Raw genomic sequence first — 16,904 nt, forward strand, 5'->3', positions numbered from 1 at the left:
TGTTTGCGTTACTACTACGACATTCCAATCTCTAATATCTATGTAAATACATACTAACACCTCCATTATAAACTACTACTACATTTGGTCAGTCACACAACGAAAGTATGGATTGTAGAGTAATTGATACGCGGATATTAAATATCCAAAAAAGAGTTTATATTTTTGTGAGAAATTAATGTTTAAGCATCGATATCAAATACAAGTGGTCTTTAACTTTATAATGTATAGAAAATATAATGAAACAACTCACAAATCCACTTTAATATAGATAACAAAACTATTAAATCACATAGTAGACCTGCCTACAAAGAAGTTTATACCAAAAGACTGTTCAAGCTTCAAATGAGGATTTCGTTATGGCTCACAAATTTTATTTCATTTCCGACGAATGCTATTATCTTTACAAAAAGTTTTAGTAGAAACGGCTATGATGTTTGCAGCCAGGTAGAAAACGTTCGACATAAATGGTGGTTGATGATTTAGAAACGGTTTTATAGAAGTTATATTGTATGTAAGAAATAAATGGAATAATCTATAAGTAAGCTGTTAGTTTTCCAGCAATTGTATGTATTTTAAGAGATAAATGAAAGTTCCAATAATTCACAATGCGATGAAAAACTAAGTTTATAGGATCAGGAAAAGATACAAATATTTCCTGTAATCATATATAGTTCTTTTAAAAGATAGTAAAACAATTATTAAAATATCTACTTCCTTGTTGAATTAGCAATATTTGCACAATATAAACCTAAAACATGTGTTTCACACAAAACATGGATTTCATTTGCCGTCGCTTACCGTTTTGAACATCTTCAATTCCCATAAACGTTCAAAATCCTCAAAAAAAATCAAACTTGTAACTATCCCATCTTCATTTCACACCGCACTTCACTAACCACATTCCAAAAACACAAAAAAATCTCCTGGAAACACAGAAAATCAACACCAAATCCCACAAGATGCGATAGAGACGCGGCGTCTATAAACACTGGCGTGTATTCAAACGCGTGGCTTGATCCGACCTTCTAACTGTAATGTCTACAACACGGAGGCCAGAGTGGAACTGAAAACTGGCCGATCTGCGATGAGCCGACAACAGTCACAGTGAGTTCGGGTTGTTAGTCGGCGTTTTCTGGGGTGGGCCACAGTGGTGTCGAATCGTAAGGGTATAGTCAGGGTTGAAATGAGAGGCGTTTAAACGTTAGAGAATGATTCCGCCAAGGGTTGTTTCGATCAGAGATGTATCATGAGATGTTTATCATGTAAAAAAATACAAGTATTGATTTAAGATTACATTCTTTTTTCAATTATTCTTTGTAAACATTTTAAACATTTAATTTTATTGGTTTTTTCTCGTATTTACTTTAGCACAATTCTTCAGAGCACGATAAATAGAGATGAAATTAGAATAAAACAAAGCTCATCGAGAACGAAAAAGTAAACCTTGAATAATATCGGAAACAAGCATAGATCAATAACTCATACGTCAAAATAACTGTCAAAGCAGTTTTAGTTTTTTCGGATCTTCCCCAAAAAATATTAATTTTTGACAATTAGTGAAAGAGTGTGTTTTGAAGACAGGTCTATTATACAGACCATTGCAGGTAATGAGGGCGGTCCTGGACCACCCTCGATTAATATAAATAATGCTAATTCTATGCAATTTTTTAACAAAATTAATCTCTGATTAGTATAAATTTATAGACCACCAGATATTAGGATAGAAAAAAATGAGTGGATCAACAGAATTCCTTCAATTTAATCTAGCAAAAACTATTTTTCTCGGAGATTTTATCGACCACTACTTTATGTGAGGTCAATTGCAGATCACCAAAATGGTAGAATATTATTGGCAGTCATGGATTATTGTGAATTAATTACCTTAAATGACGAAACACCAACAGGAATTTCTCCAACTAGTAATCATTCAGCAGTTCGCTTAACTCTAACATCTCCCCTTTTAGCCGTCGTGTAACTTGATCAGTATATTCAGACACATTAGGTTCAGATCACTGCTCAATCAATGTAGAAATTCAAATCAACCCGTCCCCTTTTGTCATCAATCCAGCCACAAAATGGAATGACTCTCGTGCTGACTGGTCTGTGTTTGAAAATATGAATTAATATAATTGATATAATGAATAATTTGAATTAGAAATTGGTGCGCTCGATAATTTAGTAAGAAATTCAACTTCAGTAGACAAAATCTAATTTTTCCTCAATGCAATTATTGGTCGCAACATCGAAATCTATGTCTATTAAGAAATCTTTTACGCCTTCTGTATCAAAACCTTATTGGCGGGACGAGGAATGTTCTGCCATTGTTGAAAAGCGAAAAGAAGCTCGTTGAAAATTCGTTGAGAGTTTAAAAACAAGACAATTTTATCAATTATCTACACTATCAAAACATTTACGATAACGTCAAACGTACTTTCAAATTAAACAAAAAACAGTAGGAAAAGGTTTTTGAATTTTGAAACATTTGACTGAGATATGGAATACTGTAAGATTAATTTGCAATAAACATCATCAAAAAAGAAAATCATTGATAAATCTTCATCTGCTTCGGGTCCAATTTTTATCCACAAAACTAATCAATTTGACTTTTACCAACACTTAGACATATTTTTAAAAATTTTTAGCTTTTTGGAATTAAAATTAGCATTAAAAAATCAAAAAATACCGCACTTGGACTTGACGGCTCCACTTATACGATAATAAACAAATCACCTGAAAATGGTAAACTTCTTTTAGAAATTCTTAATAATTATTGGTTAAAACAAAGGTATTTAGATTCAATTTCCCGTTTAGGTACAGACGCACAACTGTGTCTATCAAAAAATAATTATATATTATGTCTTTTCCTATACCTTAAAGGGGTTTATGATGTGGTATATTTGGAAATACTATATTCAAAAATGGTGACGTTTAGGATCAATAAAAGGGTCTATAAATATTTTAAATTTACTTTGATCAAATGAAAGGCAGATATCGAGCACAGTTTATTAATTAAATCTTGCCCAAGTACTTTCGCTTCCTAGAGCATTTGTACATTACACTACACACTAACACAAGGACAAACACTTTAATTTTTTTTAAAAGATCACCGTTTTTTACTCCCTCCCCCCGTATATAAGTAATATATTTATTTCATTTGCCTTTAATAGAACAAAATCCAACATTCTTACTGAACATAAAATAGACGAAATTAAATGATTTACGTTTTAAGTGATTGGAATTAAATTTTAAAGCCACTGTTTGAGGTCCACTGATCATCGCTTAATTACTTATTATTCCTCATATATGGTTTTACCTATATTTAATCTGTATTTTTCTTTTTCTGATCAATCTACTCATTCTGAGTCATCTTCAAGCTTACGGAAAGGGTCCTTTAATTTCTGCACCAATTGGTGAACAAGATATTAGACCATCATATTAAATAGTGTTCTTTCTGGGTTTAAAAGGATATTTCTAACAGTCCCCTCGAGTTTCGGGTTAAAAAAGTACAAAACAAGTTTTGCCTATTTCAGTTCATTCTTATTGCTCTTGACCTTTCACTGGCTATTGATTTAATTGCTGTTTGGCAATAAAAACGCCTCCTTGCACTTTTTCGTCGACTTAGTGTTCAGTGAGCATTATCCAGTATCCAGTTCTTTCTAGCTTTATCTTTTATCATGTAAGGAAGAGTAGAGGGAAGCAAAGGTTTGGGAAGAAAGAAGAAATCTTGGCTGAGGAATATCAGAGATTGGACTAACCTCAGTGTTGAACAGATATTTCACGTTGCAAAAGACAGGGAAGCGTTTAAAGCAGTGATCGCCAACCTTCATTAGAAGAGAGCACAATCAGAAGAAGCTTTATTCTCACAAAGATTTAAAATAGTTTTGGTTTTGTCAAGTACGTTCTAATTAAAAAGTTTTGTTTACTCGGCAATGAGAATTGCATTTTTTAGTAAGTTTTCTTGTATAGTCCCTTTCTTTGTTATTAGATCTGAATTTTCGAGTCATCGGAAAACTAATTACATATTGAAAAATTCCGTTTTTTCTTTTTTGGTGAAACTCAATTTTACGTCCAGTCAAATTAAAATCTACGAGTGATGTAGATCTTACTTGATTAAACGCAATTTCTCAAAACTTTTCTAGCTATATTAATTACAAAATTTATTGCTGGCGTTTAATTTGCGGTTAAAATACTGGTACTATAATTTTAATAGAATGACTTCAAATAAAAATGAATATTTCAAGTCAATTACTTTTAACGAGTGTATTAGTAAGTTTACAAATAATAGGCTGGTACAAAGAACCGTGTCTGTAGAACGCTTTCTAAAGATAGTATTGTAGTTAAGGAATTTATATCTACTAAAATGTGCTAACGTCATTTTAATTGTTTTATAATTTGCTTAAAAAAGAATTGTTGTAATTTTCTGTAATTAATACTCCACATAAACGTAGGCATTCTTTCACAAAAAAATAGATATGCAAAAAAACTGGAGAAAAAAATATTTGAGTGGGAGGAGGAAATATTTCAGAAAGGAGGAGAAACTATCTCATTTGTATTCAAAGAAGATCCAAAAAATACTAAAACGCCGAAATAAACAGATGAAATCCTATCACATGACGGAAAAAAATTAGGCACACCGCAGACTGGAAGCAATAAAAACAGACTGCAGAAACGAGCACACTGTAGAAAAATACCTAAATGGAACAATGTTTCACAATATTTCCTGAGAATGTCTTTAATGCCACCTTCAAATATATTTAAATGGAGCCAAAAGAACGTACCCAACCATACCCAAACCATAACCCTCTCTTTCATTGTCTAAGCCATAACCAAACGGAGCTAACCATAAATCGGTGACACACGATCCTCATTTCTTTTTTAGATGTTTTTTACATGGACCGGTTCTTTGGCCTCTATTATTTATTTTTTATTATTTCTTATTATTTTTAATATATCTAAATAAATAATTTGTCTATATGTCAAAATTAATAATACCTATTTAAGTATTTATAATATTTCAAAATCTATTAGATTTATTTATCGAGTTTAAATCAAATCAAATCAAATCAAATCTTTCATTTCATTTCTCTCTTCTTCATTGCTGTTTTTATGTTTTTCGCATAGGTCACACAAATCCTTTTTTGGTTTGAAGAATCCAAGGTTCAAATTTGTGTTGAATAAAGATCTATACATTTACAACTTCGTGAATTGTTGAATATTTTTATTGACACAGTCTTCTTTATATAAATCATAAATTTTTGTTATATTTAGATTTAAATCTAAATATTACCTCTGTGTATCTTTTCGGAAATAATGACTTTCTACCTTCGGAAACATATTGATATGATCCATCACTGACTGTTTTATTTTGTCAGATAATTTTGTTGCACAGACATTTTTTCCTATTTGATCTTCGCCTACTGTATTCTCAAACAGGAAAAAGATTGTTTTTAGAGTACACTTTTTACTGTTGATTTTGAGGTAGAAAATAACAACATAACCTATATTTATAAAAACCAGACTAGGGCTGCCACGATCCGAAGAAATAAGAGTAAGACTGAGAAGTCTTACTGAAAACCAGTGGCACAACAACATCAGAAAAGCTGAAGAAAACCAGGGAAATGTATGGAAGATGCTGAAAGCCAAGAGAAGAGGAAAACAAAAGATGCCACAAATTATGGACAACAAGGGAACACATTACGAAACCCAAGGAGAGGTATATGCCATCGCAAGGAATATGGCAGCCATACACATACAAAACCAGGATATGTCGGATGCAAGAACAAGAAGAGAAGTCGACTACGAATACAACAGGATCAAAAGAAGAAACGAATTCCAAATAGAAGAAGAAGACCACACCAGCCCATACAAAGTAGCAAGGATCATCAGAAAACTGAAAGGAAGCCAGGACCAGAAGGAATCCATAAAATCACACTCAAGGAACTCCCAAAGAAGATCATAGTACAGCTGTACTATATCTTCAAATACTGCTTTAAGAAAGGACACTTTCCGAACAACTGGAAGCACGCCAAAATCATACCTATCTCCAATTTTATATAACATTTTTGTTTCAGACCTACCAACAGATCCAAGAACTTCAACAGCTCTTTATGCAGACGATACAGCAGTGTATGCATCCGGAAAAGACGAAGGTAGAATCATCAGGAATATGGAAAACCACTTCGAAAAAATCACGAGGTACACGGAAAAATGGAAGCTAAAAATCAACGCCCAAAAGACGCAGTTCATAGTTTTCAGCCAGGGTACGAGAGCACCACAAAATGAAATCAGAGTAGGAGGCAACAGGATCCAGGAAGAAGACTCAGTCAAATACCTAGGAGTCCACCTCGACAGAAGACTCAACTTCCGGGTGCATACACAAAAAACTAAGGTAAAAGCTAATGCAGCTAAAAGACTAATACTTCCTTTCATTTTTAGGACCAGCCCGCTGTCCAAGGCCAAGAAAATTCAGCTGTACCAGGCCTACGTGAGATCGGTGATACTGTATGCAGTCCCAGTGTGGAGTTCCATAGCAGAGACACACTGGAGAAGATTAGAAGCGACCGAAACATCATGTTACCGGATCATCGACGGAACATCATGGGAAAACAGAGTAACGAATGCAACCATCAGAGAAAGGCTCCAGTACACACCACTGAGGGAGGTGGCCGAGAAAAGGACCAGGTACTTCTTCCACCAGGCCACAAGAAAACTCCGAAAGACCAGGGACATCCTCGAGAAGAACAGGATCCAGAGGATGCATAGAACCACCCACAAACTGATCGACCATCTGATCAGGGTTTAGCCGGATGGTTGCCGGAAAACAGCCAAGCAGGGAAGTAGGTACTATGCCGTAATTAGTACCTACAGAAAAAGACGAGGATAAAACCACCCAAAGAAGTCCAGGATGCCGAGAGGAGAAATAACCAAGAAGCTGGCGGTGCAAGTGCGGGACGCTGAAAAAAGAAGGCTAAAATGAATCAGATACCTGAATACAATGTTAATTTTTATTAGGCAATAAATGTTTTTATTTTTATTTTTTATTTTCATTATGCCACGATCTGGCTGCAGAACTAGTCTATCTCCAGATGGGCTAGTTCTGCACTCAGTATATTTGATTTAAATCAACTCAGATGAGAAAAGAACTAATAAATGTTGACATACACTACTTCTGCACCAACAAAATTAAGAAAATGGACATAGACTACTTCAGTATTATATAAAATTCTTAAATAATTTTGAAAACTGGACTTTCTGCAATAAGTACCCACTGTAACAAGAAAAGTTTTGCCCAAAAAAAAACAGCAAACAGCCAATTTTGGACATAGACTAGTTCTGTTCGAAGGCAGCGATATATTTTATTATTATTGACTGAACTATAAATGATAAGGTTTGCTAGTTTCTAAGTACTAGTTTTACAAGGCTATTTTATTATAAATTCAAGTAATTACAAGCTATTTGTACGGAACTGAAATTGAAAACTTATTTAAATAATTAATCAATTATAACGGTTAGCATAGTTGATAATTAATTGATTTTGTAAATAAAGTATTTATCACCATTTCTAGATGACTTGGAAATCTAAGCAAATAGTTACATATTAATTAAAAAAATGATAGAAGCAAATTTACTTCGTCCAGTGACTTAATTATAGGATCAAAATTTTGATTTCAATTTCGAGTATTTTCGATATAACATAAACACGATAAAAATTAAATAAATAACCATATACCGAGAAATCAAACACATACACAAATATGTGATACGAAGCCATTGGGAAGTCAACAAACGTTATTTAATTTACTAAATTTCCGAAACTATAAGATCCATCTCACCAAGGAATTACAAAGTAATAAACAGTTTGTATTTTAGACATCTTAGCAAAAACTCAACCGAAAACCTGAGCATAGAGACCGTTTTCTACACCCTATCGTCCTAACCGATACGATTATCGGTATAAGTAATCCCCCACTTGTTGGTCAACAGCTACGGGTAGACGGATAGAAGAACCGACAAGTGGTAAGGTACTTTACTGCCCCGAAGCTGAAAAATTATCTCAGAAGGCGAAAAAACTAAATTAGTCATGGGAAAAGCCACCGGATAACTAACTACCACATTAATGATCTGCATGGATATTTTTAGTAAAGATCATTATAGACCCTTCTTCTTCTTCTTGATATGCCTATCCGCCATGAATGTTGGTAATCATCATGGCAAAATTTATCTTATCTGCAGCTGCGCGGAAAAGCTGCACATATATTGTGTTGAACCAGGTTCTTGGTTATTTAACCAGAATGTTGTTCTGTATGTCGCTTCCACTCCATCCAAATGGTCGGGTACTTACAGTCGTACCATGAACAAAAAATTTTTGAATGTGTTTTTTGTGCAGTTTAATGCTGTCTTTTGGATGTTTTTTTAAAAAACTTAAAAGTTTTTTAAATTTTATAGAAAAGATTTTGTAATTTCACCAATGGGATCCGTCTTAAGTAGTAGGTACTTTATGGGTTTAACCATATCTCTGATGATAGCTTTGTAAGCCGAAAGCGCTCAGTTAGGAATTAAATATTTTACACACTTTAAATACACTTTTCTTTTCCATTCATTCATTAATTTTTCTTCTTCCTGAACCTTGCTATCCAAATATGTTTCCTTGCAAGATGCTTTGTAGGACGGCATATCTGGATTCATTTCGCATAATGTGTCCGAAGTACTGTAGCTTTCGATAGTGGTCAGTATTAACGAGGGACATTCCATCCCGCACTTTTCGATTTTTATGCGGGACGGGACTCGGAACAGGACTAGCTGCTTGTTCCGCGGGAAGTCCTGCATGTCCCGCAAAAACTGCATTTTTATTGTTATCGTAATGATTTGGTAATTAAAGTTATATAAGTATCTGCATTATGTTTGCAACGTAAAAATATTTATAGAAATTAAAAGGTTTTCTGTTTTAATAATTCATATTGATGAAACATAATTAATACAGTTAGAATAACAGAACATTTAAAACAGGTTTCGACAATTCTTTTTGATTTATTGTGATGCACACCTGGTAGGCAAAAAATTGTTTTGGTTTAGGTGCTCCTAATCGGCGATTACACTTTCGTCCAAAATAATAAGTGTCATAAAAGAAGGTATACATTTTCGTCCAAGCCCCTAAAATTGAGGTATACAAGTTCGTCCAAAGGGTCAGGTAAATTTTCGTAATGCTTTTCGAAGAAGCAATTAATATTAAATATATAAATATGTACGAATCTTCGAGTTTATTCATTTGTGAAAATATTCTTAAAGTGTTTATATTGCTATAGTCTTGAATTGTGTTATGAAAATAATTTATTCTTGAAACGTTATGGAGAATTTCGACAAACGTATGGTGGTGAAAAAAAGTACAACGAAAAGAGGTGCTCCTCTTTTAGTCGTGAATAACTATAAATTCAATTTTGCCGAAAAGTTAAAAAGTGGGGACTCACGCTGGAGATGTACCAAAGGTTGTAACGCTGCCGTCTACACAATTGGGGATGATGTAGTAATTTCTAGCCAAAACTTAAATCATTCTCATGAAAGTCTGGATGCCAACTGCATTCAACAACAGTTTGTAAGAGTAGCAGCTAAGCGTAAAGCTGCAGAAGATATAAGTACTCAACCCAGGAATATTTTACATCGCGTTTTAAGTGAAGAAGAAAATACCAATTTAACTATTATGAATTTGAAATCAGTGAAACGAAGTATTTATAATGTAAGAAGAAAATTACTCTCAGTTTTACCAAAAACGTTAGAAGAAGTACTGGAATCATTGAAGAAATTAGAGGACCCTATCATCACGCCTAGAAATGAAAACTTTTTATTGGTAAATGATAAGAGTGCAAAATTGACTATTATATCTTGTGAGACAAATCTCAGACATTTATGTAAGTGTTCTAGAATATATATGGATGGTACATTTAAATATTGCCCAAAATTCTATTATCAAATGTTTACAATTCATGAATACTACAATGGCCACTACATTCCACTAGTATTTTGTTTATTGCCATCTACATATGGATCATATCAATTTGATAAGGACCAAATGTTCAGAGCTAACTTTAAATTTTCTTCCAAAAGTTTTGAAAAATCAATTCATAAGGCTGTTAAATCAGTTTGGGGTCAATCTAAAATAATCGGATGTAGATTCCATCTTTCGCAGGCTTGGTGGCGTAAAATACGAAAACTTAGCTTAACAAATGATTACAAAAACAGAACTGAAGTGGGAAAATGGATTGGTCATTGCTTTGGTCTTCTTTTTCTAGATCACCAAGAAGTCGATGATTGTTTAGTTTTTGATCTTATCGAAATTGTGCCCGAGAGTGTCGAATTAAATGCTTTTGTTGATTATTTAGTTGACACATATGTTGATGAAAACTCAACATTTTCACCGATACTATGAGCTGCAAAATCATCAAAAACTACGACAACAACCAATGCATGTGAATCTTTCCATTCACATTTACATAAATCCTTTAATACATACCATCCGAATATATTCGTGTTTTTAGAGGCTATTAATCGATATCAAAATGAGATCTACATTAGAATTCAAAGTATTCATAAATGTAACAGACCTAATAACAAAACTGTAGCTCGTGAGAAATTTTTGAAATGTAAAATAGAAAATTTTAATGAAAAAACTATTACTAGGCTGGAATATATTAACTATACATCCCATTATTTTAGTTTTTAAGTAAGTTTATTATTATTTGCTATTTATATTGTAAGTTGTAAATGAAATTCACTAATCTAAGATAATAAATTTTATATCGCAGTAAGACAATTTTTTTTTAATTATGGGATTGATCCCCGCGGAGCTCGACCCCTGGACGAAAGTGTATATGCAAGAATATTTGACTTGGACGAAAGTGTTATTTCTTCCGTTAAAAATTTAAGGTAAAACTGAACTTATTACGATATTCCGGACGAAAGTGTATCTGCTCTTCCTAATAAACCGTCACCCGACAATACGGCGACACCACCAGATGATAATACCTTTGAATCTAACCGTGAACGTGATAAATACAAAGACCTTTCTTTACCTTTCTTTCTTCTGTGTCAGTAATTCAAAATTCATACCATTCAGAATCCAAGAAGCAGAATGGTTAACTTAATACTAAATCCAATAGCTTTCTTAAAAAACTGCAAAAAAGTTACAATGTTACTACGAGGGGAAAAGTATTGCACGCTTCTCAGTGTCGTCATGTACATAAATTTATTACTCGATTACCTCGACAAAAAAACATTAGAAATTATTGCTGACCAAAAACAATGACGAGGAATTCAATTTGAAAATCTCTTTTATAACAGCAAGAAATAATATTATCAAATACTACAATAAAACAAATTGGGTATACTGTATTTCTCTACTGTAGACATCTACTTTACATCGAGAAATTTGCGCAGTAGATGATACAACGCCGTTTAAACTGAGGGAACAAGAAATGCGCATAAACCACCTGACTAAACAAGAAAAAATGCGCACCTGGATAAGTAAACCTTTGCATGGGCGACATCTCAATGAGATCAGCCAAGAATATGTCGACAATATAGCGTCGAACTATTGGTTGACATCAGGAAAGGTGTTTCCCGAGACTGAAGGTTTCCTACTTGCCATTCAGGATCAGCAAATTTCAACTAAAAATTACCTGAAATATACTGTTAAAGACCCTCAAGTGCAAAATGACAAATACCGATATGAATGCCAAGCTCAAGAAACCATCCAACATCTTACTGGGGACTGCAAGGCGTTTGTCGGTACTGAATGACTCAATAGGAAAGATTATCCACCAAGCTGATAAACTGGGACTTCTACAAACCCTACCATCTTCCTTATTATCAATACGTCTCTGACAGAATGCTTGAAAATGATAACTACAAGCTACACTGGAACAGCACTGTGCTCACAGACCAACCAGTGGCACATAATACACCGGATCTCATACTAGTTAATAAAATTACTAGGCAAACAACAAAAATATTGATGTGGCGATACCCAACACCAATAATTTGAATGTTAAATATAACGAAAAGATCGCCAAGCACAGAGATCTATTAATACAAATCAGGAGACAATGGAGAATGGAAAGTACCCAGACAGTACCTATTATTCCATTTACTACTGGTGTTATTCCAAAAAACCTCCTAGAGAACACAAAATAGCTGGGTCTAAATGAACATCTCTACAAGGCCATGCAGAAAGCTGTATTCCTCGCGACGTCCAGATGTGTACGAACGTTTTTGGGAAGTACCTAGGGCTCGATAACGTGAATTTTCCCCTTAGGGGTAATGTGAGCCGTATGGCTAAATGTGGATATAATTTAATAATATTACTGTAAAATTACTCATAAAATTCCAAGATTCTATTTAAAATAAGAAAGCTTACAACGATTTTCGTTCTAAACAAAAGTAATAATTAATAAAGAAAAATATTAAATTAATAGATGGAGCATTTTTTACCTCCCCATCCTGGTCTAAATTTATCATAACGGCATAAAACCGTTATGAAAAAATATTGATTCTAGTTCAAAACTACGGTTCATCCCTACATATATACGATCATCTCTACAAACTGCAGTTTGTACATATAGGTATTAAAATTATGATAAACATTCTGAATTATGTGTTATTAGAGGTGTCAATACGACAATAAAACATTTAAAAGTTTTAACTAAATTATCCTATACAGTATAGTATCTGAAACAATTTAAACGGGAGAAACACGAAAAAAATTGAAATTTTTACACAATACATTGTACAGGAAAAGTTGCCACTTATAGAAACTAAAGTAATTATTAAGTTGGTCTAATAATATAATTTTGATGTTTAATTGTTGAGACAATTTTGTAAAAACAAAATATGCTCAGGAAAAAATAAAAATATTAAATTAATATTACTATTATTATAAAAATATATTTACATAATTTAAGTCAGCTTTGCAGGACAATGGGACGTCCAGCGAGACACGGCACGGGACAGCAAAAATAGCTGCTGGACGGGAAGCGGGACACTCCGATCTAGCCTTATCTCAAATGCTTCAAATCTTCTGCACGTATCTTCCTTCAAGGTCCACGATTTAACACCATAAAACAGAACAGAGAAGACGTAGGTAGCATCAGAGCATTCTTACTTTTATACCAAAAGAGAGGTTGTGATTCTTAAAAAAGCCCTCTTCCGGTTGCAGGTAGATCTAGCTTTTCCGAAGTGCGCTCTTATCTCCTGTCTGTTGGTCTATTCTTCATTGATTATGGTGCCGAGGTAGTTGTAGTGCGTCACTCTTCCACTGGAGTTTGTCTTTTTAACGTTTATATTGAATCATTATTGTTGACTGTAATACGTGATTTAGTTCATAAGGACTTGTAGGTCTTCTAGGTTGTAAGCAAATACTATGGTGTCATCTGCATATCTGATGTTATTTAGCTGGTATACGCTTAGTAGAATGCATTTCGTGCAATGGACCCACAAACCGATAATTTACTTAATGATTATGGAGATCGGTATCCAAGATTCTGCAGGAGAGTACAATTTAGATGTCGTCATCAAGATAAATTCCTTTTCCATTCTGCCCTGTCGGATACTTTCCTTCGCCACTGCCTGATGTTCATGGTTTTAAGATCCCTCTCTACGTCGTCTATCCATCTTTTACGGGACCTTCCTCTTGTTCTGTTTCCTTGGGGCTTCCATCTCTGGACTACTTTTACAGCTCGATTATCTGGCATTCTTTCTAGGTGACCAAGCCAGTTTAGTCTTTGTGACTTTACAAATCTTACAATATCTGCGCTCTGCGTTAGTTCATCCAGCTCGTGGTTCATTTTAATTCTCCACGAACCAACGCTGCATTGGGTTTCCTGGTCCTGAGCCATAAGCTCCTGATTATACTGGATTATATTGTGTTAAACCGATGATGTAATAAAAAAACTCGAGAGTCCGCTAACATATCAGTTAGAGATCACTGTATAAAACCATAAAAGTTATGGGAGACCTATAAAAGGTGCGTTTCCTGCATTTCCGACTCTGTGTTAATGAATGTTATGATGTCTTTTTTATACAGATTAACATTTTTATACAGATTATTATTATCCAGTTATAAAGCATTAAATACTCAAGAATTTATATGATTGGATATTCCGAAACCCCTTTCTGCATTTTACTATTAACCAGAATTCGTCTTAAATCAATCCGAACATCCCCAATTATCCTTCAGATACACAATACCATCAGTTTTATGCATTCCCTTCGCCCGAGTCTAACCCATCAAAACAATCTCAACTTTAGCGATCTATCAATTACGTAATCATGGAATTAATGCTCCTCTACCAGTTTGGAGAGAAACCGAAACATTTCCTCCTCCCGACCCGCTTCATCCGACCGTCCCCAATTCCATCGTTCGACCGTTACCACCACATCAGCCTCCAATTAATGGTGCTTGGTCCTTGTTATTAGGGTTGCGCGTTATTAGTTCATTTAGTTGATTCATCGCAAGGAAGGAAGGTTCAATTCGTAAATTATTCTGTCAAGGAATCTTACTTCGCTATAATTTATCGGCGCTATATATACATACAAAAAATATTTTATTACATATATATATATATATATATATATATATATATATATATATATATATATATATATATAGTTACTTCTTAAGATTTATCCGTTCGTTAATAAAAAATCCTTTGACGAAAAAAAAAATCCAGAATTGTCGAGATGTCATCGTAAAATCCCGAAATGTCTAGGACATATATCTTGATATAATGATTATGTCCAAATATCCATTATGTCCAGTATTTGACAGATTGCGATATGCCAATATAAAGATAAATTATAAGAAATGTTTAGTATGTATAGGACATCTCGTTTCAGTAGAAGGAATTAAAAAGGATCCAGAGAATATTTCAGTTATTAAAAATTGGCCTAAGCCAGGAAGTAAAAAGAAAATTAGAAGTTTTCTTAGACTCTGTTCATATTAGCAAAAATTTATTAAAGATTTTGGCCGCATTACTAAGCCCCTTTATCGACTAACCAAAACAACATTGAATTTGACGACACCGGATTGTCAAAATGCCTTCGTACATTTAAAAAACTTAATCTGACTTACAACACCTATCCTAACTTATCCACGAGAAGATGGAAAATATCTGTTGGATTGTGACCCATCTCAGCATGATATTGGCGGCGTACTATCACAAGAACAGGAAGGCGAAGAAAAAGTTATTGCATATTTTAGTAAAACAGTAGGAAAGGTTGAAAATAATTATTGCGTTACCAGAAAGATGCAAATTTTCAGCTTTTTCTTTAGAATAGAAATTTTATAATTACAACTGACCATAGCGCTTTGCGGTGACTAATGAGCTAATCCAGAAGGACAACTTGCTCTGTGTAAAGTAAAGATAAATTCGATATTACACATCGAAAAGGGCGTCTCCATAGCAATGCCGATATTCTTTCCATGCGACCCTGTTTGGAACGACAATCCCTGTATCGTAAAAGACTTAAAGATAATGTAACCGAACAAGTAAGTCTTCAGATGACCACAGTTAAACAGGAACAAGATCATGATCAGACTTCACTCGAAAACCTATGGAGTAAGACCTATTTGGCAGGAAACAACCGAATACAGTGGAACTATAAACGCGTACTGAGCTCAACGGAAATCTCTGTATCGTTACAATGGTATATTATATCAGGAATGGCAAAGTCCCGACAGAGTACGTACAGTTCAATAATTGGTACTGCCAAAATCACACATTAAAAGTGTGTTGCAAGAACTGCATAGCAGCCTTTCTGGAGGATATTTTGGAGTCAAAAGAAAAGTTGCCAATGAAAAGAGTCCGAGACAGATTTTACTGGATTAATTGTCGCTAAGATGTAGATTGGTGTAAGAAATGCGATTTATGTAACGGTACAAAAGGCCCCAGAAAAAGAAGTCGAGGTCTTCTTCTTCTTTAAGTTCCACCTTCTATCGAAGGTTGGAAATCATCATGGATATGCGGACCCTGTCGACTGCCGCTCTAAATAGTTCTGCATTACTGCATTCAAACCATTCCCTCAAGTTCTTAAGCCACGATATTCTTCGTCTTCCCACATTTTGCTTTCCTCGAATTTTGCCTTGCATAATAATATAATAAGCTGCAATAATGAGTATCTTTGCCCTCTCATAACATAGCCTAAGTACTCAAGTTTTCTCCTTTTAATAGCCAATAATATTTCAGCTAACTCCGCCTCCGGTAAGTGCTGGGTGAATTGAGTAGCTTAGTAAATGCCGGTGCCGGTCCCAAGCCCGGATAAAGGAGGAAGGTTGAGGCGATGGGCTAGCAAATCATCCCTTGTCAAAAGAAATAAATGCTAAAAATTTCGACCAAAAGCCTCAAAATACAAAGGATGGATCAAAAGAAAGACGACTAATGCAACGGAAAAGGAAAATGATATTGCCTACATGCAATGTATAAGGACTTGGAACCAAACAAGTAGAAGTATTCAAAGAATTAGCGGAAAGACAAATAGATATATGTATTCTCACCGAGACCAAGAAAAAGGGAAAAGGAAATGAATAGGAGAATATATACATATCTACAGTGGAGTAAGTAAAGATAACAGAGCTAAGAGAGGAGTCCCTATTGTCATTCGAAAAAATCTTAAAAACAATATTAAATCGTGGACCGAAGTAAATGAACAACTGCTAATACTGGAAATGAAAAAGAATGGGCACAACATCGTAATTGTCGGAGTGTATGCCTCAAATGAAGATGCAGATTCAGAAAGTAAAGACGATTTCTACAACAAGATGAATGAAATACTCTCTGAAGTTAAAGAAAACTGTGAAATCTTTATACTAGGAGATTTAAACGGCAGAGTAGGGAGAGAAGAGAATAACAGAGTCG

At 34.2% G+C, this 16,904-nt stretch overlaps 1 protein-coding gene across 3 annotated transcripts in view; it reads right to left on the bottom strand.

Annotated features, from left to right (window-relative positions):
• The window catches only part of gro (TLE family member transcriptional corepressor groucho), a 577,477-nt gene that overhangs the window by 251,311 nt on the left and 309,262 nt on the right, over nt 1-16,904 (bottom strand). The window contains exon 1 of one of the 3 annotated variants that reach the window (XM_072523888.1): nt 802-1,076. The exons of the other annotated variants lie outside the window; for them this stretch is intronic. Coding sequence (XP_072379989.1) covers nt 802-813 — 12 coding nt within the window. The 5' untranslated portion in view covers nt 814-1,076. Of the gene's footprint in view, nt 1-801; nt 1,077-16,904 lie in introns of those variants that run through there. 3 annotated transcript variants of the gene reach the window in all.

Source organism: Diabrotica undecimpunctata, chromosome 2, assembly GCF_040954645.1.
Source record: "Diabrotica undecimpunctata isolate CICGRU chromosome 2, icDiaUnde3, whole genome shotgun sequence".
NCBI lineage: Eukaryota > Metazoa > Arthropoda > Insecta > Coleoptera > Chrysomelidae > Diabrotica > Diabrotica undecimpunctata.